We start from the raw sequence: 23,958 nt of genomic DNA on the forward strand, positions 1-23,958 counted from the left end.
GACAGCTCACCGTGTTTTCATTTGTTTTAAATTACTTGAACCGTCGTACCCCTGTTATGGTATGTTTAATTTTGTACATAACAAAGAAGAGGAAGGATCTCTTTGTCTATCAATGACTGCAAGGTAGTGTCACCGCGTCGGCACTCAGCTTTTATTATTTCAGATTGTTTTTATTTTTTTAAATTATCATGAATGTTTAAAAGAGAAAAAGGCAAGGTTTTCCCCTGTGTCCAGTGTTGTATCTTTCTTTTCTTGTTTTGGGGTGACACCAAACTAGGACGCTACTGTATGCCACAAAAAGTCTGTTTTGAGAGACGGCCAGTCTCTTCGTCCAATGACACGCGGGCCCAGTTCAAAGTTGAGCCCCGCCCCTTCCTTCGCCCAGCCCGGAGCATCCAGTCAACCTTGTGAAAACACTGAAGGCTTGTGCATGTAGGATTCTGTGGGATATCTTTGCTTTCCAGCTTGCCCCTAAAAACACGTTTGATGGCTATAGACTGTTAAGAGGCAACCCACCACACAGCTGGAGCCTAGTCCCATGCTGCCAGTCTGCATTCACTCTGATGTGGGGGGGAGGGGAGGGGGGGGGGGTACCAACACTGTAACTGGGCCAGGAGAGTAAAGCAATAGTTGTTCCCCTTTTCATTTTTTTTAGTTTGATTTGGGGCGTTTTTGTAAAGGGAAGTTCACACAGGGCCCAGCAATGATGCGGCGATGTTGTATTGAGAGTCAATGTGAAAGGTTCTGACCCTGCTCTCCTGACGAGCAGCAGGAGGAACCGCCTCCAGGGAGGGGGAGATGAAGTGGATACACAAATGCAATGAGGTTGCATTGAAGCCCACCCCTCTCCTTTCAGGGGGAGTATACATGTAGGAGCTGTGTATGAAATGCAGAGGGCTACCTGACTAGGTAGATGTGAAACCCTTTTCGGGGCTAGACTGAAACGTGTCTATTCGTCCTGCCCACCCTGAGATGTTCCCCGGTATGAATAGGAGATGCCACAAGTCGTTTATTTTCCATTTTTCTTCCCAAGGCCGCTTTTCCAAAGAAGGCAGAGATGGTGGGCAGGGGGAGGTTTTTCCTAGATATGGTTATAGGAAATGAACACAATAGAAATTAAAAACAAATGATACTAGAATTGTCTGTAATTTTTCCATTTTGTACTTCTCCTTTAATTCCTAGCTACACAGCCATTTTACAACACAGAGACCTTGTGCTGGAATAAAACATCAAAATGATCTTTACTGTCCATCTTTGTTTTTGTGTGCGTGTGCGCGTGTGTGTGTGTTTGTGTCCCAGCTTCCACTATTAGTTACAATACAACAAACTATTTGGATGGGTGTCATTATTTAACATAATCTTTCATTCAAAGTGCCTTACGCTGAGGCAAAGAGCATGAAAACGTACATTTGTATTGTTCGAAGGGATTATTTTAACTGCTGCATGACTCCCTAGTTAATTAAACTGACTGGGTACAGTGGCATGGCTCATGGGCCTTGATCGAGTTCCTACATCGTAATTTGCTGATGTGTGTCTCCCAGAACCTGTCTCCGGGTAATTGAAACGTGTGTTTACTCTGCTCCGTGGCTGTTGTTTAAACCTGGGTCGGTATCTGTCACTAACCGCCAGCTTACTCCACGGTACTCTGATTTCAGCCTGGGAAACAGGAACCCGGTCGACCTGAACCGCTCAGTGCATCACTTCTCCGGGAACAAGAGAGGCTCCACTTGTGCGGTTGTGTATGGCCTGCATGATGAGGAGAGGTTTGATGCATAGTCCAGCACACACAACTGTTATTATACACAATGCATCGACATTGTATAAGACACCTAATACATGGCTAATTGTTTTGCATGCGTCAACATATTTATTTAAACTTCCCCTAAGTTTAAAACAAATAAATCTTGGCGTCAGCTTGTCACACGTCACCACACTAGACGCCGGAGGGCCATTAGAGCCAATCACTTATTGGAGACGTCGCAATTCCACGACATGAACGGGGCCTGATGCACAAGTGTGGGCATGAAATCATCTGCAGGAGAAGGGGCTGGTGGACGATGGAGGTGACAGCGTCTCCTCCTGACACGAGGAGAGACACTGGCGTCCAGCTGCGCCAGGGATGGCCAGGGTGACCCGCGAACGCAATCCAGAAATAGCCTCTGTGCTCTCGGCTAGGCAGCTGAATGTCACCTAACCCCCACCCCCCTCTCTCTCCCTCCTCGAGTGCTTCGATAGCACACGTGTGGCCTACGGGGATCACGTTTTGGATGGACATGATCATGTTCTTCAGTCAAAGGCGTGTAATATGTGTAGGTCCACAGCAGGTCCACAATCCTGCAGACAGGTATGCTGCCGATCCCTGGCCAAACAGCCAACAGGTGCACTTCACATGCAAAGGTGAGTGTATGTATGTGTGTGTGTGTGTGTGTGTGTGTGTGTGTGTGTGTGTGTGTGTGTGTGTGTGTGTGTGTGTGTGTGTGTGTGTGTGTGTGTGTGTGTGTGTGTGTGTGTGTGTGTGTGTGTGTGTGTGTGTGTGTGTGTGTGTGTGTGTGCGTGCGCGCGTCCCTATTTTTAAATGACCAAAAAGAAAATCTAAGTAGGCCTACTGAATGATGATCATTCAGTGCTTATCTAATATGCATAGTTTGTCGTAACGATTTGGTTTCCCCAACTTTGCCACGGGATGTCTACTGTTTTGAGCAAGGCATTGAGACTTCGGAGCTATTAATGGGGCCTCCAACTAGGACTCTTCTCGATAATAAATTAAGCAGTGCTCGCCACTGCTTCACTTGCTGTGGCTCGCCATTTTTGATATTTTTGTATCACTGTTTGAGAATGACTGAAAAAAGTATAGACTTTTGATTTGCAAGACTAACTTTAACTTAAACCAATACACCACAATAATGATGATTTGGTTGTATTTTAATTGAGTATGCTTGACATATCTTAAATGCATCGTCCAAAAGTAAATGGCTCAAATCCTATTTAAATGGGCCATGCCGCACACATCAGAGACATCAAGGTTATCAAGATACAAGGTACGGGAAATACCCCTTTTAATCACTTCCGTTATCGTGTGTTGTAATTCTTATTTTTGAACAACGATGCGCCTCAACAATTACGTCATTCGCTGATCCTGGGCAGGTAAAAGTGTGCGTATTATTGCTGCCACCTAGTGGACAGAAATCAGACATCCTCTTGAAATACCTGCTAAACTCTCGCGGTATCAGGCGCTCGCAACCTGGCAACTGTGTAGTTGTTGTGGCCAATCAGGATTCAGCTTCAGTCGAGAAATAACCAATCAGCTTAGAGAGTTCAGGCACCAGTTTAAAAACAGCGTTTCTGTTTTGTTTTCGGCAACGATCACATGCCTACCTGTTTGTGACTCCTTTATTATCCCCATACAATTGGTTCCACCTAACATCCGCTGGATTTAAGATAAACAAATTGATACGTTAAGGTGTTTCTAATAGTTTATCAGGCCAAGTCCATGGTAACTAAATAGCCTTTCTTAGATTACAATCGGTTGATAAACAGCATGCCTTCTCGTGTTGAGGACTACGAAGTCTTGCATACGATAGGATCTGGTTCTTATGGCAAATGTCAGAAAATAATAAGGAAATCTGACGAAAAGGTGAGTACCAATGCTGCCGAACGCAGCATACCATCCACATTATGGATCTGAATGCACCAGTCTATTGACTGGTGCATGGTAATGGTGTCCATTACTGTGAGCACGTATACAAACATTCACGTAATTGTCGACGGTGCACCCTGCAAACATCATCATTTTGCTCTCGTATACCTGTGTTACCTACAGCTTCTGGTGTGGAAGGAGCTTGATTACGGAAGCATGGGCGAGAACGAAAAGCAAATGCTCGTCTCAGAGGTTAACCTCTTGCGGGAACTTAAGCATCCAAACATAGTACGGTACTACGACCGCATCATCGACAGGACAAACACCACACTATACATTGTCATGGAGTACTGTGAAGGCGGCGACCTCTCCACCCTTGTCGCCAAGTGCATCAAGGAAAGGTGAGGGGGTGGTTGTATTGATGGTGTTTTCATCAGGTAGGCCTATATTGCCTTCACCTGATCATTTCTCAAATATCATTTCTTAAAAAAATAAAAAAGGGGTACACTCAAATATTCTTTTATGAACATAACACTACTACACTTCTTGTCTATAATGTAGTGTATATCTTGGGACTGTTTATTTTTGCTAGATATTTCATGTCCAATACATGCATCCGCTAAGAAGTTTTCCCCTTCATTGTATGCATCTGAGCTCTGTGCATTCGTGGCGCCTCTCCTTCCAGGCGCTATCTGGAGGAGCAGTTTGTCCTGCGGGTCATGGCCCAGCTCATGCTGGCCCTGAAGGAGTGCCACCGGCGCAGCGACGGTGGCGCCACTGTGCTGCACCGGGACCTGAAGCCCGCCAACATCTTCCTGGACGTCAAGCAGAACGTCAAGCTGGGAGACTTTGGACTCGCTAGGATCCTAAACCATGACACCAGTTTCGCAAAGACCTTTGTCGGCACGCCTTACTACATGTCTCCTGTGAGTGGCCTATCAGTCCCGTGATGTGCCGCAGTTCAATTGGAAGTCCGCTTTAGCTTTTCCATTATTTGTTTTTTTCTCTCCTTTTTAAAAGTAAATTCACGTGACTTGACAAAACCGAACATGTGTCACAACTGCTGAGCAGGGAACTGGACAATCTTGTTGAGCACTCTGTTACTCAGGAGAAATAATTGCAGTAGAAAAGCTTGAAACTTGAGCTGAGGCCATGAACTCTTATCGGCAACCAGAGAAACAAAAGCCATTGTCGAGATGTGTTCCTTCATCGAGTAGGCCTATACACTTGAATTTGGAATTTTTATATCCTTGTCACAAAATTGATGGTTATCCATCTACCAAACTGCATCAATGGTTCACTCATTTGGGGTCAACTTCGTTTGGATTCTTGTTAACATCCTTCCGAGTCAATGTTGATCCATATGCTTAGGGCGGGCGTGGAAAAAAGAATGCTGAAGTGTTTTATTTTCCTATGAACACCCAGTGAAAGCTGAACCCTATCCTTGTGCCTTTCTTTTATGACACCTTAGATCAGTGTTTTAATGTTGGGCAAGGAACACGTTAATACTCGTCTATTCTTTGATGTTTGAACAAGGACTTTTTTTGTTTTCTCCTGTGTTCTGTTTACCCAGTCCTTAACATTAACATTCTCCAACTATTTCACAATAATAAAGTCAACAGTTCTAGACAACTTGTTTGTCTTCCATGTCAAATTTAGGAATGTAAAAATGTCTAGAACTTTAACTCTCAACTGCTTTTTTGTTTTCAGGAACAAATCAACCGGATGTCTTACAACGAGAAGTCAGACATTTGGTCTCTCGGCTGTTTGCTGTATGAACTTTGCGCTCTATCGTAAGTTTTTCCTCGCTCTCTAAATGGTTCTCTGGGATGTTAAATGGTATAGGATGCGGTTTGTAATGTTGATGGGTGTCTCTTGGCCCCATTTAGACCTCCCTTTACTGCTTACAACCAGAAGGAGCTGGCAGAGAAGATCCGCAAGGGCCAGTTCACAAGGATCCCTTACCGATACTCTGATGGGTTGAACGCCCTGCTGACCCGAATGCTCCATTTAAAGGTTTGCTACTAATTTGAAGGGGGGGGGGGGGGGGTGGGAAATGGGACGGCACAAAGACCATGTTCTCATGTCAATGCATAATGCAGTCAAAAACATGGAAGTATAGTCCGTGGCCCGGTCGCGATCCGATGCATTACTGACCAGTCCTAAAAAAACAACGTTCCCTTTTATCGTCTTGTTGACTCGCGTACTGCATTTGGCCGCTTGTGTTCACTGGTTTGTGGCGGCGCCTTGGCAGGACTACCTGAGGCCCTCGGTAGAGGCCATCCTCCAGAGCAGCCTGCTGGCCGACACGGTGGGGGAGGAGCGGCGGAAGGCGCTGGTGCGGGTCCGCAGGAAGTCCACAGAGTGCGTGGCCGCCGCGCCCCAGGCCGCCGCGCCCCGGGTTGCCATGCCGGAACCGGCCTCGGAGCTCCGACTCAAGGAGCGGGTCTTACGAGACAGGGAGCAGGCCCTCAAGGAACGAGAGGAGAGGCTGGAGCGTGAGTGTGTGTGTGTGTGTGTGTGTGTGTGTGTGCGTGTATGTACCTGTGAGACTCTGCATAGACTTGAGACTACCAGTCCTGCGTTTGCGTAAACCTCTGGACGATATGGAACCAATCCTAACGTTTTGTGGCATTTCCAAGATGGAGGTCATCCTTGATATAACAGGATTCGTTTGCAGCTTTGGTCCAGGCTTTAGTATCACACTCAGAATTAATTTTGTTTCGAAGGCTGTCAATTGTGGCTACCTCTTCGTATGTTCATGTGTCTTGGGGGTTTCTCTGGTCTCAACTCTTTAATGGCAGAGCGGGAGCAGGAGCTGTGTGTCCGCGAACGACTGTCTGACGTGAAGCTTGCGAGGTAAATAAAAGCAGTTATTCTTGAGCTCGGGTCCAAACTCTTCCAAAGTTCTAATGGGATGCTCTCATCATCCAACCTAACTATCGTCTTATTGATGCTTTCAGAGCGGAGAGTTTGCTGAACAACTACAACCTCTTGCGGCAGGCGAAGGGCCTGGCCGGGCCGTACTCTAAGGAGATAGGTACGAGGCTGGCCCGTCAAGCCCTGGAGCCCCTGAACCTCGACAAGAATTGAGCCAGAGCGTTGTCCATTAATTATACCTGTGGTTGGGGGGGGGGGGGGGGGGTGTTAACTTGATGTCATGTTTGTTTTTATATACTTTTAAACCATGTAAATAAAGATTTTATTTTGTATGCATACATGTGCCAAACATTGGGTGGGAGTGCATTGGGAAGAGTCTTCCCATCATGGTGGCGGCCACATGTCGGGTTAGGCAGGAGTCTCTTGAAGACTTTGGATAAATTACAGTTGCACACACAACTTCTTCACAAGTAACTCCCCTACTGTCTCTGTCCTAGATCTGGACGAGGACTGCTCCCCTGGCAAGAAAAAGGTCCACTTTGCAAGACGCAGTCAGGAGAACCAGGGCCCTGGCAGCAGAGAATCCCTGCGCTGCCAGGAGCTGGTCCTGAAGAAGAGGCTGCAGGCGGCCGACTCACGGGCCCAGGCCCTGGGGGAGGTGGAGCGGGCGTACCAAAGGAGCAGGCAGTTCCTGGGGATCCGCTAAGACCAGGCCACCAAAATAACAATGTGAAGACTACTGAATCAAATCAAAGGGCCCTAGGTTACCATGGCTTGACAGGGAACTAGTTTTGATCTTTATTTATTTGTAACATAGGACCTTAGTGGTGAAGACTGAACCCAAATAATTTCACATTTTAATGTTTGAAGTTTTCTTTTCTTTTGAATTTTCCTTTTTCATTCCATTGTGTGCTCATGTCTGTGGATGTCTCATGCATTTTAGATGACCTACTCCGACTTTTTAGGCCTTTTTATAAATATTACTCTGGGTTTGAAGGGTGTCGGTTGGATGTGAATTATATTCCGAGTGCGTTTGTGTGTGTATGTGGTTTCCATTAAAGAAACCTAGAATGTTTCAAACTTGTTTGCATTTAAGAGATAAAGACTTTCCATTATGAAAGGTCTACCAGATTTAACCTAACCAAATGTATTGGTGTCATGTCCAAATGAATATAACAACTGATTTTCTAACTTTAATTTCCAGGTCTTCTTCCTAATAGGATACAATAGTATTAGCGAGCAGGGGCGTTTCTAGGTTTCTGAAATATCCGGGGCTTAGCGCAGAGGGAAAGGGCAATTTTTTTTGGATGCTTTATTGCAAATTTTTTCATAATGTTTTACATGAATACACAAAATACAGTTTATTATAGCTTTAAATAGCTTCCTGACTGCTGTGCTGCTTATTCCCAGACATCTAAATTTACATTCAAGTTATTTCAGAGTAAAATGAATACAAGTGAGACAGATCTTATATATATTTATATATATATGACTGAAGATAGGATAGGTTATTTCGCTTGAGGAGGTAAACAGGCTGGTTATATTTTTTAATCGTTTATTCTCTTGCCAGGTGGACTATCTAGAAGGACTTGGCTACTTTGAGATGCCCCTGGATTCCCCATGTTTGTTTCTAGCGTAAAGCAAGCGGAAAAATAGGTTTTTTTTCTTTCGTCTAAACTCAGCCCCTTTTTATCAAAGGACTCCCATTTATTAACAATAATGTGGATTGCTTATAGCCGACAATGTAAAGAATGGTGAGATGATTGATAGCAATCACATCTCAAAATCCCATGTTAGGAACAAAGTATCGCAATTGAACGATAAAGCTGCTATCCAAGTGAGTAATGATGTGTGTTTGTTCTACATACAGTTTATTTGCCTTTTAATATATGTATTAATATATCGGACAGATACCTATTTTTTTTAATGCAATACATGGTGGATATTAACATTCGATACGACTCGAAACCACAGATGTTTAATTCCAAATCATAAAATAAAGCTACATTTCATTATATATTTATTTAAATCTAAACTGTTCAATGCAAAGTCAAAAAACTATGGTTGTAACTGCATCATAGATCACTATTGAATGTTTATTTGGAGCTTTTACACTACGAATTAAATCAGGAATGGAGAAACTGTATGACGGCCCTGCGATGCTGACTGTCTGTTTGTTAGCAGCGTTGCCAGATTGGGCCCGATTTCCCGCCCAATCTGGCAACATTGGTTGCAGCGCGCTGCAGCCAAATCTGGCTCGATCTGGCAACACTGTTTGTTAGATGCGTTGCATGCAGAGGCGCATAGCAACCCTGTCGCCCGGGTGGTACGTCCCAACCATTAGCGGCAACGGACCAATCACCTACCAGCTAGCGTGCTACCAGCCAATGGTCAAGGAGCTGGGCGGGTCCGTTACATTACCCAGTTCCGTGTGGAAAGTTTACCGGCTCGGGTGCAAAGTTTCAGCCGTCTGCAAACGGGTGAGCAGCGGCCAACGATTCTGGAATATACCGGCGCTGACTAAGGTCTACATAAGTCGTCGGACTTTTTGTCTGTGGTACTTTATTCATTTGTGACCGAATGAACGCGTGTTTGTCTGATAAATTAGCCAAAGGATGCTGCTATTTGTAGAGATGCTAGTGTAACAATACGCTTTGTATTGTCTCAGGTAGCCCGTTAGCGGAGTTAGCTCGCTAGGACGGACCCCTACCACAGCTAGCTAGCGGATGCTCTGGTAAACTGGTTAAATCTGTATGAAAACGGTCGAATTAGTCGGATTACCGGTAGGTTAAAAAACAAGCCTATTCATTGTTTCATCGATCGTTTCCTAGTGTTTGAAGATGGCTTGTGAGCCGAACCGTGTGCGGCTGCTATGCATGCTTTCATTGACGTTCGGGTTCTTCATCGTGGAAGTGGTCGTCAGTCGGATCACTTCATCTCTAGCGATGCTGTCGGATTCCTTCCACATGCTGTCGGATGTTATAGCACTGCTGGTGGCTTTGGTCGCCGTGCGATTCGCTGAGAAGACCCAGGCGACCAACAAGAACACCTTCGGGTGGATCCGGGCGGAGGTGATGGGGGCGCTGGTAAACGCGGTGTTCCTCACGGCGCTGTGCTTCACCATCATCCTGGAGGCGATCGAGCGGTTCACCGAGCCCAACGAGATCGACAGCCCCTACATCGTGATCGGGGTCGGTGCTGCGGGGCTCCTGATCAACCTCCTGGGGCTGTGCTTGTTCCACGGCCATGCAGGTGGTGGACACGGGCACTCGCACGGTGGTGGTGGTGGGGGACATGGGCACTCGCACGGCAGTGGTGGACACTCTCATGGCAAGAAAAAGACTGGTAAAATCTGCATATCTGAAAAACCAAATTCCTCGTCGTCCGAGACAAACACCTTGGTTGTGGTCGACCACAACAGTCCAAATGGGGTCAACTCAGAGAACCGTGGATATGGTAAGTCCAAAGGGTTTTGGGGGGGTTACATACACCGTTATAATGTAATAAGTCCTATATTGAAGGCTACCTCATTGACAAGCAAGAAAGGCAAGTTAAGATATTAGTATCTTACGTTTGTGTCTAGTCATGTCATGTGATTAATTTTGCACACAAAATACAATTCAACCCATACCAATTCAACAACCCTAAGTCCAAACAAATGGCCAAAAAAAGTGTCAAGCAGTGATCCCTAGTTACAATATTACATACAAATAATTTGATTCATTGTCCAAAAGCATATCCTCTTTTAAACGTTGAGGACCACACACACATTACTGTGAGAGGAGAAACTCATGTTGCTTTTGATAGTTTCTATGGAGTTGTGGACAAGGATTATCCGAATAAGGCTGTGTTGCACACCGTTGAATAACTTTGTTGGTTGAATATTAGTTCTGGAACTTGTTTTTCACCTGTATTTTTGAGATACACAATAGTTGATTAATATTTGTAATAATTCAGCTGAATATGATGTATTGTATTGCAATAGAACCCTAGAACATTTGTCAATGAAAGAAAAAGCTAAAACCACCCGTATAATAATATTGGTAATACATTTGTTTCTCTAAGATGGGAAAAGTAAATAATATGAACAGCCTTATCATATTTAAGAACCGGTTGAACCGTAAGAGTGCTCCAAACTGGCATCCTCAGTCTCTTATCCTGCTGATTTAAAGGACTCGGCTGGTTCTGTGAAGGCCACAGGTTAAGTGTCCAAGTCCCTTATGTCCTGAACTTGATTCAGCCATGATTATAGTTCAATTCACCGCTTCTCGTGGTGTGTGCGTGTTCTGATGCAGGGCATCTGACCTCCATTATATTGCACCCCATTGTTTAGCAGCTCCCTCGTTTTGCCCAACAAATCTAAGTGCAAACAAACTATCCTGGCTAGTAGGTAGCCTTCTCAAATAGTTCCCACAAACAAACAAATCCAAAAGTGTACATTGTGTTTACACGCTACTGGGCATGCTTATGCCCTTTAGACGGCAGTTTGGATTCTTAAGTGAAGACGGGGGCTGCGTTATAGGTTGTGTTGTTACTCTGAATTCTAAGTGCAACATTTAAAAAAGCTGTGAGGGGACAATGTAGGAGGTGTTCTGAAAATGTGCTCAGTTATAAGAATGTACACAACATCCTCTTTTTAGGAACAATCGAGAATTAAAACTGCTCGCTTCCCTGGCTCCAACCATGATGCCAGACCTGTGTTACCACCAGTGAAAAAAACACACTCTCCCACCCTTGGTGGGAGAATAAGTCACGCCGTGACTTATTGAAATGTTGCTCTGCATTCAGGATTCAAAATTATCACAATTGTCTATAACACAGCCTCTGTCTTGCTTGGAATTCCAACTGCCTCAGTCTTAAAATCAGGGCGAGTAAAGTAGGAAATTGTTTAGTTTGTTTGTACTTATTGGGACGGACAAAACAAAGTCATCTATGAGTTGCGGCTAAGCACTTTCTTGGAACATGCTGCAGTATAAGGCTAAGATTATGTGCCTGCAAACATGTTGGGTTTGTTAATACGATGAACTGCACTTAGACTGCACTTTCCCCCCTCAGACTTCAGCAAAGACGGCACGGAGCTGCAGACCAACGGAAGCCCGCTGTACGACGACGTCGACCACAGCTCGGCCGCGCAGCTCAACATGCGCGGCGTCTTCCTCCACGTGCTGGGGGACGCCCTGGGCTCGGTCATCGTGGTGGTCAATGCCCTCATCTTCACCTTCGTGTGGCAGCCCTGCCTGCCTGACGAGGCCTGCCTCAACCCCTGCATCAATAGCCACAGCACGGACCACCAGCACGTCAACCAGACCCTGGTGGGCCTGACGGACCCCGGCGCCTACCGCATGGCGGGCCCCTGCTGGGTGCTGTACATGGACCCCACCCTGTGCATCATGATGGTGGGCATCCTGCTGTACACCACCTACCCCCTGCTGAAGGAGTCGGCGCTCATCCTTCTGCAGACGGTGCCCAAGCAGATCGACATGCACCAGCTCAACGAGAAGCTGCTGTGCCTGGAGGGCGTGCTGGCCATCCACGAGCTGCACATCTGGCAGCTGGCCGGCAGCCGCATCATCGCCACGGCGCACATCAAGTGCCACGACCCCACGGCCTACATGGACGTGGCCAAGCGCATCAAGGACTTCTTCCACGATGAGGGCATCCACGCCACCACCATCCAGCCCGAGTTCGTCACCTTCAGCTCGGACTCGCGCGACTCCCTGTGCGAGCTCTCCTGCCGGACTCAGTGCGCCCCCAAGCTGTGCTGCGGCTCCGCCGACAAGGCGGCCGAGAAGAAGGCGGCGTCGGAGGCCGACGATGGTCTCCGGGAGGTCAGCCCCGCCACCCTGGAGGTCATCAGCGAGGACCCGGAGCAGGCGGCCGCCCTGCCGCTGGTGGTCACGCCAGAGCCCGCCGCCGTCCCCCGGGAGGCGGAGTCGTTTCTGTGAGACGGCGCCCTGAGGGCCGGCGGTCCAGGGGCCGCCGCAGCGGAGCGGCCGGGGGAGGGAAACCCCAAGAAATAAAGGAAGTTGACGGGCGACTTGTTGACTGCCTGCTAGTTTTGATTTTTTTGGTGTGTGTGTGTGTGAGTGGTCAACCTGTACCTGCAACTAGATTGGTATAAGGAAACCGGATCACTGGCCTGACATGGAAGTCTATTTTCAATGTCTTGTTTTATTTTTTAGCCCTACTGCTGGACCCCCCCCTCCCTTCACCTGACCAACATCACCCCCCTTGGTCTATCTCTTCTATTATGTGGGCTCAGCAGTTCAGGTAGTGATGAGTGCATGTGTCAGGAGTCCTATTGCCCCCCGAGCGAGTGCGGGGTGAAGTCTGCACAAAGTGCCAATGTCCTCTAATTCTCTCTCTCCTAACACCATGTGCTGGAGCGTTATCTTGTTCCCATGGTGTTTTTATTCTCTATTGTCCTTGGTGCCAAAGCTGTTCACTGCAAGCATCGAAGGGACGGAGCCAACACCCCTGTACAGAGAGGGTTAATATTACAAAAGAGAAGTCAAACACTACTAATGCAAGTCAGAGCGCTCGTGGGTCAGGCGTCTGGAGTCCCTCTGGCTGGCGGGCTGATCGGTGCGAGGAGCTGTAATTCCTCCTCCTCACTCCACGCAGGCTCGAGACAACTCGGCCGTTGGCCCCAAACGGAAGCATATTGTATTGCTTAATAATTTATGTATTTAAGTTACGAGTTATGATCTTAAAATCTCCTTTTGATGACATTTACTTTGGAAAGAGAATGTTTAGTAAATCATTTTTGTCGTGAAACTCTTACTTCAAATGTGTTGTGATCTTTTAATTTTTTTTACAGCGCTATTATTTCTCTGACTGATGTTCTGGACTCATTTGGGAGTCGTGAGACGTTCACGCTGCTCTCCCGTTGCCTTTTTTAAAGCAAAACAAACCGGGAGAGAGCACTACATATACACTGCATACACTGCAGTGGAGAAGGGCGCATGCTGTCATGTCCACCCGCAGAAAAGTATTGGAGGTTTGTCACCTTGTGAGCCAGAGGAGTCTGTCACTGCTGGATCTATTCCTTCAGTGTGTATTCTGTATTTCTATTATTCTTTTGTGTCACTTCCTCCATAACTGTTTTTTTTTATAATGTGAAGGGACCTCGTCGAAATCCACAATGTGTTTGTTTTCTTGTTTTTCCTGATACTTTGTCTCAGGCTTTGCATGATTAGAGGCTGGATCTATATACATACCTAAGAAGGTTGGCCCTGGATGCTGCTTCACTAGGGGCATCGTAGGGTCTGTGTCCATAGTGAGCATCCCCATAGCATTACCTCTCAGGCTGTTTGTTAAATTTGTGACTTGTGGCCTTTTGAAATAGTAAAGAGATAAAAAAATACTGCAGACGTTCCATTCTATTCATTTAAAAATTTGAATCACCATAGACGGTGAATCAAGAGATGCATTTCAGATTTCCACTCCAATACATGTGTATGCAATGTAGGCATATAATGGGGAAATGCATTTTGATGCGTTCCTTCCTTTGTAATATTTGGTTACTATTATTCTATGTCTTTTGAGACGTTGAGCTCTCTGTGCAAAATGGAAACATAAAAATTGTCGGATTTTTTTTTTGGGATATTTTAGATATGTCAACTGGTGAGAAGCTAGTCGTGCTTTTGATAAATATATATACAATACCTGTTCAATGTGTCATTGTGTAATAAAGAAAAGATTGCTGTTTAGTACAGCAGCTACGTTTACATCTTGTGTTGACTTATTCATGTTTGGATTCTGCAGCAAGAAAAATAAGAATATTCTTAAGGATTCATGTGATGATTGAAAGAATGTGTGGATGAATCCTGCTCTGTCAGACATGATTCATAATCATCCACCACCATGATAAAGACACACAGGCTCTATTTAAATTGCAGTTTACTAATAAACAACTCACTCGGTATCCACCAAATGTGACTAAACTAAAATAACTGACTTTACCAGGATAGAAAACTCAAAACTGGTGTTCTCTCCACTGAGATGATATGAGGGTCTATGAGGCTATACTGGTTGTCAGCCATCCATGGCCCGGGGTGACTTATGCAAGGGGCCCAGAGGGCATTCCACACTATGACCGGCCAGCACCATAGCCTTTTTTTCTTTTCTTTTTTAGCCAGCATTCCTTAGCATAGCTTTCCCTGCTCCCTGTCCCCTCTCATTACACACACAAACAGACAATAAGGACAGAGAGCAGCGCATGCCAGGAGTTGCAGTGTGCACCTTTCAGAGAGAGAGAGAGAGAGAGAGGGGGTAACAATGGAGGGGTCCACTGTAGGCCGTGGTCTGGTTTGTTACTGAACCAAAAAGGTTGTTGGTGGCGAGGTTCTCATTTGTGTACACAGACGTATAAGCCACGGTGCGGCTAAGCCCGGCCCCCCGGCCCCCCCGCACATCAATGTTCAAATCCATTTAGTGCCAGAGTGAACTGACCCTGACGCACACCTAAACCCCCGCCGTGGAGGGGAGGCGTTCAGACGGTTGTGTTAAACCCCACCACCCCATCCTCTACTGACTGGACTGGACTTGTGGGAGAGTCCGCAAAGGACTCACGGGGTGTGAGACATATGGCGTGGCTGCTCTAGCTGAGCTCCAGATCGATCTCGATCTCCCTCTGATGTTATTCTATGGCGCCCATCCCTTACAGCCCCTCCCCCAGTACGGGCTCTGAGAGAGGGGGTTGCTGCTTCAGTCTCCTCTCACATCAGCCAACACCATTCTTTCGCCATGGTCACAAAATGCTATGTGTAGGTGTAGTAAAAAAAAACGAAGATAATTTGATAGTAATTGAAAATACTCATTAATTGTCAGCAATAAGATAATAAACCAACCTAATCAAGGTTAATTTTTGATCAAGGCTTTATTTGTCTGCTTCAAAAGCCCCCAGAACACACTGAATGTTATCAGTTGTCATAAGTTGTCATCCCTTGCTTCACTTCACCAATCTCCATATCTTCTCTTACCACAAATCAACTGCTGCCTTAAAGGTCACGGTGATCTCTTAACTGTGTGTGTAGAGGGCCTTGTCACATAAAACAAAAGGTGATTGACATCAGTCTACCTTGACCTAGTGGGAAGTAATTGGGAGTAAACCTGGAAATGACAACAGGAAGAAACGTAGGGAACGTGATTTCATTCACTATGATTTGATTGGATCTTGCTCAGGTGACAAAACCCATTAACCATGTCTAATGTTGGTCTGTTCCCAATTTATTCATGTGAGGTGATGAAATGATTTGTGAAAGGAGCTTAAAAATACATCAGTTTGAGAGGAAAAAACATTATATTCAAATGTAAGATAACAAAAGAAAATTAAGAAAATGTAATAGAAGTGTATGGATAAGGTGTGCATTTCATTTTATCTTTATTGTATCCTCAACTGACAATATAGGCTTACTAAAAATCTCAGACTTAGTTAACTTACGTGGAAATTGAATACTACTAATTTAATCACATAAAATTAGCTTAGCCACTAAGTAGCATAGTTCTTTTGGGTGCTCAGACTAGATATCAACACGTGCATCAACATGATATGACTCTAAGATAAAGCACAATACTTAAGCTAACACTATCACTACAGTCAATGCTGTTGCCCTTTTGCCCTGTGGGTAATCTGGCCTATATTTAACACTTCATCAGCCCCAGCATTCCATGGACGACCACGCTAAAGTCTTGTACTGTACAACGTTCTCAAACCAAGCTCTGTTTGGAAGTGTTCAGCGCTTTGGGGGCCTGTGAGTCTAACTTGTGACTTTGGCAAAACACCACAGAGATAAGACACGTGGGAACTCCTCTTTAGTGCATAGGCTGTGCGGAGGCAGGAGTTGGCTAGTTGGCCTAAAGCCAAAGGCCATTTTAATCCAAATAGCCGTGACTGCTATTATTTACAGATTTTTGTCAGCTCCTCTCATGCCAAAGTCATGACATAAAAATAATTTCTAGCGGATAAGTGAAAACATAAAAGACACAAATGAATATTCACTAGTGGCTTCCTAACTGCTGAGTTGGCTACCCTCATGGGAGCTCTTCGGAGGAACAGAGAAAGAGAAGTGAAACATTAAAGATTGAAGCCACTTCCCCCTGAGTCAGTTCTTGGCCTTTTGCAACAGCTTGGACTCCAGTCCTTACTCCTGACAACCCTTCCTCTCTGTGCGGCTGAGCGGACACATTTCTACATGGATACATGTTTAGTGAGAGCACAGAAGCCAAGGTGTCCATTTCTGGGAAATGCTTGTAAAGGAACTCATAAAGTTTGGATGATTTACCTGATAAACATCAGACCGCTGCAGAAGAACAAGTTAACACTATCCATCCAATCCAAAAATGACTATGGAAATGACTTTAATTGTTCCTAAAAGTAAAGTTATATATGTTGTATAGTAATATATTATGTTATATATTTCACAACAATTTATAAACTGACTCTCTCAATGACAGAACTAGGCCTACATTTAAAAAGATATATCTCAATCTTGAGATATGTCTCATGTGGAAGTGCTCAAAAGTCCAGAAGCGTTAGATTATTATTTTATTTTTAATGTAAGGATTACGCTAGAAAAAATGACGACCGCTGCACCTTTGCATAATGCTTAGCCCCCACCATCAGAGAACCTTTCATTAGACCACATGACCAGGTCGCACCCTGTAGGCTACAACGTGTCCATCTTTGCCAGAGATTAGTAAGGTTTGGAATGTAGATGTGGACTCATGGCCCTCGGCTAACCGCAAGCAGCACCAAGGGAACTCCGATACCAGCAGGCACTTTTGATTCATTTTTTATCATGAATTCTTATTCATTGATTGCAAATGTTGTTCTTTAACCGAGAAGGAGGAGAACTGGTTATAGGCAAAAAGCAGGACTCACAAGAAATAGCAATGTCAGATTTGGAAAGGTATATTTTTTGATCCCATAGTTGTGTAAAAGATAAACAATGGCGCCTGGAGATAAATACATTGAAATGTATTGAGTCATACAGCCGTCACTAAAGGGACACAACCTTCATCTAAAGCACCTGAAGAATCAGGCTGAGAAGAGTAGTCAAAAGCATTTGATCGTTTACTGTAACATTGCAAAGGCAGTACTCAAAAAAACAAATAATGGCCAGGTATAACTGTTTTCAAATAATGTATATAATAATAGAAGTATTAACAGTTAAAAAAAAACTAAACAAAAAGGTATAGGCCTACCTACTCAATGGACGTGCAGCATTTAATAAACGTAAATGCTGCACGTCCAAGTTTCTAAAACCCAAAACAACATGGCATTGGGAAACATATCCCAGACTTCTGGTCCCTATCGTATAAATTATGCAGCACTATAGTACTGCATAATGGATACGTCTTAGAGACGGACCGATAAACTAAATTCAATTCGAGACACAAATGAAGACAGAGCGGTTCATCTGCTTTCAGGATGTTCTCAGACGAGGTGTAATATTTAGGTATAATAATTATGATAATAACATTAAGCATAAAATTTGTCGACAGACTGACAGCCTGTCTGTTGCCTGTCACATGAATTCAAGACACATACGTAAGATGATTCATACACTATACACGATTCGGACATAACAAATCTTAGAACGAGGGGAGCTTAGTGGATGGTGGGGGAGAAGGACAAAGGGTTAATGTTTTACTGATCATAGAGTACTGTACCCCCCCCCCCCCCCCCGACACACACACACACACACACACACACACACACACACACACACACACACACACACACACACACACACACACACACACACACACACTTGTTTCCCAGACTTTGGTCAGTGAGTTGAGCTGGATCAGAGAGCAATAATTGCCTGCTCTGATATTGCGACCGTCAACAATATAGGAAGAATGTACCTTATCTCCCCTTCCTTTGCAATCTGAATGTAGTGCGAGGAACAACTTATAGAGGCCCCTTGTAGGCTGTGTCTTATAAGAATTTGTACCTAAATATCAACTGGCGTAACTTGGAAGTAGATGATAGTCAATACTATTATTGTATATACTATCTATTATACAACAGGGTCAGAAGGACTTTGCTTTGCAACCCCTACACCGCCGCCAGCACACGTTTTTGGACAAAGTGCACATAGCCTTGTTTGGATTTTTTTTAAATGCATATTATTATTATTATTATTATTATTATTGTTATTCCTAATAGTAAGTAGTAGCAGTGTCTAGTTGTACGGTTTTGTTTTGGTTTTTGGTGAGTTTTTCAGTTTTGTTTGGTTGGTTTTAAGCACTGTGTTTTTTCCCCAACTCGAAAAGGATGTGACACTGAAGGAGTTCTGAAGGCACTGGGTTTCACTCAAGGATTGGACAGACAACAGTTGTTTCCGTTTTTGGTCTTTCCTCTTTTTTTTCTTTTTATTTAGAATACAGAGCACAAGTCCATAGGGTTGCAATGGTTAACAGTTAGCACCAGGAACCACTTTCTTTTGTCCTCTTAGTCCTATTAGTTTCTAGGCCCTTAAGATAAACAGACATGAAGATAGACAGAGCAGTAGTTAGTTGCCACTTAAATAAGTGTGCAAAATATATATATATATATATATATATAATACATGGATGAAATGTGCAAATATGCTATAATCCTATGCAAATACATGAATGAAATGTGCAAATATGCTTCCAATAAATATTTACCAAATTTGCCATGTTACAACACTAGGAAAAATAAATATTAGCAATATTGCATTTAAGATTTGTAGAAAAATAGTAATCTGTACAAAGTGAGTATACATTAAATTGACCAGAAACTACCCAAATTCAATGAACATGAGCAACCCCACCATGAAATATGAAGCGCCCGTGCCCAACTGGAGATGGGTGGTTAAAAGAGTTACAGCCATTTCGCTAAAACCACAATTAATAGACTGCAAAGTCTCAGATGCAATGTGCCCAGGCCATTAAGCTTTTCGTTCCGTTTTTAACCAACATTAAAACACTACAATGGTGACAATCAGTGCAAACGCCAAGCTCCAAACATGCCGACCGTGTACGCCACAAATCAAATCAAACGAGACAAGCGCTTACCGGCAGCCTCTCCAATTTTCAGTGTTACGTTTCCGCACAGCACTTCTTCCAAACTGAGAGCAAGCACAGTTGAATTTTCGTGTTACTCTCACCAGTGTGTCTTCCCAACTAAACGCCAACCAGATAATTAAGCACCTGTGAGCTGAATTTGCAGCACAACCAAATCAGTAGAACAGCGGACAGCTGACACTCATTAGTTGACTCGCGCTTCTCTTAATCAACTCGCATTTACCGCGGCTAACACACCACCTATTTTTTCTACTTTTTAATTTCTCTCCCGTGCATTTTTCCTGTGAATTTAAAACAAACCGCTGCAGACCTAGTCTGACGCGACACCTCCCACTCGAGCTTCCTGTGCCTGGACAGGAAGGTCGCACACAAAAAGCAAACTACATCACCATTAGGTAGGCCATGAGGAAGCTTTCTGTTGAAAGGCTGTTGACAAGGTCGATATGCAGAGCCCGGCTTGCCATGCAGCAGAAGACGACTCCCCAGACTTTCATGGAGACTCTTCTTTTGATGTCATCTCTGACCAGGTAAGGTCCGAACAGGTCGACTGACATGAATTGGAACGGCGCAGCAGGTCTTGCCCTTTCTACAGGTAGGTCACCCATCACTTGTTGGCAGACTTGAGCTCTGGCCTTTTTGCAGTGGATGCACTTATTGATGACTTGTTGAGCCAGTCTCCTGCCTTGCACAACCCAAGCCTTTTGCCGCATTCTGAGTAGAGTGCCAGCAACTCCTTCCTGGCCTTCTTGGTGACTTTGGCGTGCCAGCAGAGTCCCCAACCAGGTGATGAAGGGGATCAGTGGAACAGCACGGCCATCTTCTTTAAAGTGCTGGATCCTGCCACCGCACAGCAACAGCCCGCTGGCTTCGTCCCTGTACGCGACCAGCCGGTTTGTTGTGGTGTCAGGGAAGGTAGCTCCTTCTTGTGCCGCGAGGCAGAGGTCTCGGAAGGAGTCTTCTCTCTCGGCCACAGTGACTGTACCGGTCATTTGGACTGCCTCCCACTTTGGTTTCCCCCGGGCTTTGAGACTGAGAAATTTCTTTGCGGCCCTCCAGACCAGTGCAAGAGACTTTACCAGTCTGGTTAGGCTGCTGAACCGCTGGATTTTCACCAGATTTGTGACAGCGGACCCAGCAGGAGGCCTGTGCAGATTAGTGGGGTTTGAGCTTGGTTCCGTCTTGGGTTCCTTCTTTGCTCCAGATCGGGTCAGTGCAGCAACGAATGCCTTCTTCTGGATGCGCATGATGTTCTCTCTGGCTTCCACAGCAACATCTTTTGCAGATTTCACGGGCCACTCACGCTCGGGGAGGCTCAGAAACTTGGGACCAAGCTGCCATTCAGTGTCTTCGTCCAGCTCCTCCGGGCTTGCCCCTCTTGAGATAATGTCTGCGATGTTGAGAGGCCCAGGAATCCACCACCAGTCTTGGACGTTTGTGCTGCCTTGGATTTCTCCAATTCTATTGGCAAAAAACGTTTGGTAGCCGTGGCTCTCACGTTGGATGGCCCCCAGGACTGTCTGGCTGTCGATCAGGTGGTACCACTTTTCCACGCGGATACTACAGTGCTTCTGGAAGTACTTCTTTAGACGGCCAGCGTAGACGGCACCGCAGACTTCAGCCTTGACAGCATCGCCCTTGTGGTCTAGAGGAGTCAACCTGGCTTTGGCTTCGACCAGTCGTAGGGTCACAGTGTGTGGCATTTCCCACCGTAGGTACAGTACAGCACCATAGGAACGCTCGCTGCCATCGGAGAAGGTGATACCGCAGGGTTTGGCACAAGAGTCAGGTGGTGTCAAGGCTCTGGTGAACTTCAGCCGACTGAGCTCAGCGTAGTCTTCAAGGAGGCAGATGGCGTCTTCCCGAAGGCCCTCGGACAAAGGTGCGTCCCATGTATCCTCAGCTGGACTGTACTTAACTCTTGCCTCCTAGAATGCTCTTCTTACCAGGATGGCTCCCTTCTGCTTGACCGGTGTTGCAAGGCCGAGGGGATCGTACAGTTGACTGAGGAGTAAGTGTAAGTGGATTTGGTGCCTGGGCCCTGACTTCCTCTTTTGACAGGTTTACTCCCAGCCGCATTTTCTTCTTCTTTTTGGAGAAGTTCACAGCCACCATTAGGTGAAGCTTGTCGTGCTCTGGATCGTACCCAAGACCCAGGGCTTTGTTGTTCTCCTCTGAGAGTTGGTTTGGGAGGACCATCACTGAGGGTTCTTTCTTCTGGGGGTCACCTGGTTCTGACCTCCCACTTTGGCCTGAGTAGACCCATGGCTTCATATAGAATCCACCAGCTTCCAGGATGTGCTCAACGTTTGCCGTGATTTGCTTGAGCTTGTTCAGGTTGTCATTCGAGGCCAAGATGTCATCAACATACGCGTCTTGCTCCAGCACTCGACGCTCTTCTGCGAGATGGTGGAACATGGGCAAATTTGCAGTTTCCCGCATGGCGACTTGTGCGATACAGCCTGCTGGTTTGTCGCCAATGTTGACCCTCGTGATGGCATATTCCTGGATGTCCTCCTCCTCAGAGTCTCTCCACAGGAAGCGGTGGAGGTGCACTTCTTGGTCCTCAAGCCATACAGAATTGTAAAAAAAAATGTATGTCCCCAAGTGCGGCGAAGACACCTTGCCGGAATCGGATGAGGACAGCACGAATGTCGTTAAGGACGTCTGGACCTTTGAGGAGTAGGTCATTCAGGCTCTGGCCCTTGAATTTCTGACTACTATTCCAGACGAGACGGACTGGTGTAGTCACAGAGTGCGGATTTGGAGCAATCAAGTGGCTGATGTACCACACAGGCCCAGTCCAGCTTGCCGAATCTTCTTTGGACAGTTTGACTGCAGCTCTCCGGTCGCCCATCTCATGGACTTGAGCTTTGTAGGCCGCCTTCCATTTTGGCTCCTTTGCCAACTGTTTTTCTGTCCTCAGGAATGTTGCTTCGACAGCTCTCCTGTTGTTCGGCAGTGTTGCTGGGTCTTCCACCCAGGGGTATTTGGCATGCCAGTGTGGTTTCTCGCTGTGGCGATCTCCGGTGGTGTATGTCAGTCCACTCTTTATTTGCTCCAGTTCTCGCTCCTCTGAGATTGACATCTCCTTCCCTCCAGGCTGGCAATTTCCACACCTGCAGCCGCCGCACCTGGGCTCGCACGCGGCCCCGATGCTGTCCCACTTCCACCAGTTCATGAAGTCTCGACTGGCAGAAGATGTAGTGGCTTGGGCAAGTTGAGGTGGCTGCACTGGGCCATGGGTGATCTCTCTGTACCCTACAGCTGCTGTGCGCATGGAGCGAGCAAAGTGGGTTCTGGACCCGTGGGCAGTGATTTTGACTTCCTCCAAGAGGTCTGGATGAGAGCCGCCCACTGTTTTCCCGAGGGGGCCATCCCACAGGACAAGGTCACCGATGGAGCGCACCTTTTGAGGGACGAGTTGCCCTTCTTTGTGGCTGATGAGCAGCTCGATCTTGGTGGGACGGACCAGTTCATGGAGAGGGACGTCGGGGAATAGTTTCTGCAGAGTCTTGGGTGGCACATGACGACTGACCTTTGCGATGCTGTCCAGCCCGTAGCACACGAGCTGGTGGGATCTGAGGGTTCCTTTTGAAGTTGAGACCCGGATCTTCAGGAGGTAACGCTTGGTCTCCACTGTCACCTGCATCCCACCGACTCCATGGACTATGAGCGTCACAACCTCACTCCTCAAATTCAGCTCACCAGCATCTTCATGAGTTATGTAATTTGTGTCGGACGCCAAGTCTATTAACGTCCCAATCTTTTGGCCAGCGTTTGCGGTGACTTCCAGGATCATCATGATGACAGGGAACTCCTCAAGGCCATTTTCTGCCAGCAGACTCCTCCCTGGCACTGCAGAACTGAACATCTTGGCGACAGAGTTGCAGAACGCGTTCCGACATCGCTGAGCAAGGTCGGGGGCCAGGCTCTTCAGGAACTCTTCTTGGGCCTCTGTGCCCTTTTTCCCTCCACCTTGTGCTGGACTGGGCTTTGGCCGCCATGGCCCATCACCTTGGCTTCCAGCTTTGGGACAGAGGTAGAAGTGATGGCCCAGGCCTGGAGCACCCTTACACCCCTCGTTCTTGCACAGGAAGGTGGTCTTGCACTCTGCGTAAATGTCGTGGACCTCGAGACACCTCCCACATGCGCCGATCCGCTCAACTGCTTCCTTCTTCTCAGGTACTTTGAGAGTTTTGAATTTTTTGCAGTAGTACAGCTTTTTTCTGTGGCCCCTCTCTCCACAGACAACGCAGGGTGCTTGGGTGCTTTGGGAGTTGGTGGTCTTTGTGTGCGCATGCCTTTGTGGGACTCTAATGTCTCTCCTGCTGGGTTCATCGTCCTTCAGTTGGTCTAGCTGCTCATAAATCTTCTCCTGA

The 23,958-nt window shown here is 46.1% G+C and overlaps 2 protein-coding genes across 2 annotated transcripts; both read left to right on the forward strand.

The window, feature by feature from the left end:
* Positions 1-3,315: 3,315 nt before the first annotated feature.
* On the forward strand, positions 3,316-7,597 carry nek2 (NIMA-related kinase 2). Its single transcript, XM_060041110.1, has 9 exons — positions 3,316-3,634; positions 3,821-4,038; positions 4,323-4,563; positions 5,348-5,430; positions 5,527-5,653; positions 5,892-6,135; positions 6,442-6,496; positions 6,601-6,677; positions 7,015-7,597. Exons 1-9 carry the CDS (start codon positions 3,539-3,541, stop codon positions 7,221-7,223), a joined length of 1,350 nt encoding a protein of 449 aa, XP_059897093.1. The 5' UTR covers positions 3,316-3,538; the 3' UTR covers positions 7,224-7,597.
* Positions 7,598-8,944: 1,347 nt separating this feature from the next.
* slc30a1a (solute carrier family 30 member 1a) lies at positions 8,945-14,247 on the forward strand. The gene is made up of 2 exons (XM_060041109.1): positions 8,945-9,973; positions 11,573-14,247. The coding sequence occupies exons 1-2, from the start codon at positions 9,358-9,360 to the stop codon at positions 12,460-12,462; spliced, it is 1,506 nt and encodes a 501-aa protein (XP_059897092.1). The 5' UTR covers positions 8,945-9,357; the 3' UTR covers positions 12,463-14,247.
* Positions 14,248-23,958: the final 9,711 nt, after the last annotated feature.

The sequence above is a fragment of the Gadus macrocephalus genome, chromosome 21 (genome assembly GCF_031168955.1).
Source record: "Gadus macrocephalus chromosome 21, ASM3116895v1".
Lineage (NCBI taxonomy): Eukaryota > Metazoa > Chordata > Actinopteri > Gadiformes > Gadidae > Gadus > Gadus macrocephalus.

Coding starts and splice junctions, on each gene's coding strand:
- slc30a1a (XM_060041109.1), top strand. CDS start 9,358: ATGGCTTGTGAGCCGAACCGTGTGCGGCTGCTATGCATGCTTTCATTG. Junction 9,974..11,572: donor CTCAGAGAACCGTGGATATG/GTAAGTCCAAAG, acceptor TTCCCCCCTCAG/ACTTCAGCAAAGACGGCACG.
- nek2 (XM_060041110.1), top strand. CDS start 3,539: ATGCCTTCTCGTGTTGAGGACTACGAAGTCTTGCATACGATAGGATCT. Junction 5,431..5,526: donor TATGAACTTTGCGCTCTATC/GTAAGTTTTTCC, acceptor GGCCCCATTTAG/ACCTCCCTTTACTGCTTACA. Junction 6,136..6,441: donor ACGAGAGGAGAGGCTGGAGC/GTGAGTGTGTGT, acceptor CTTTAATGGCAG/AGCGGGAGCAGGAGCTGTGT.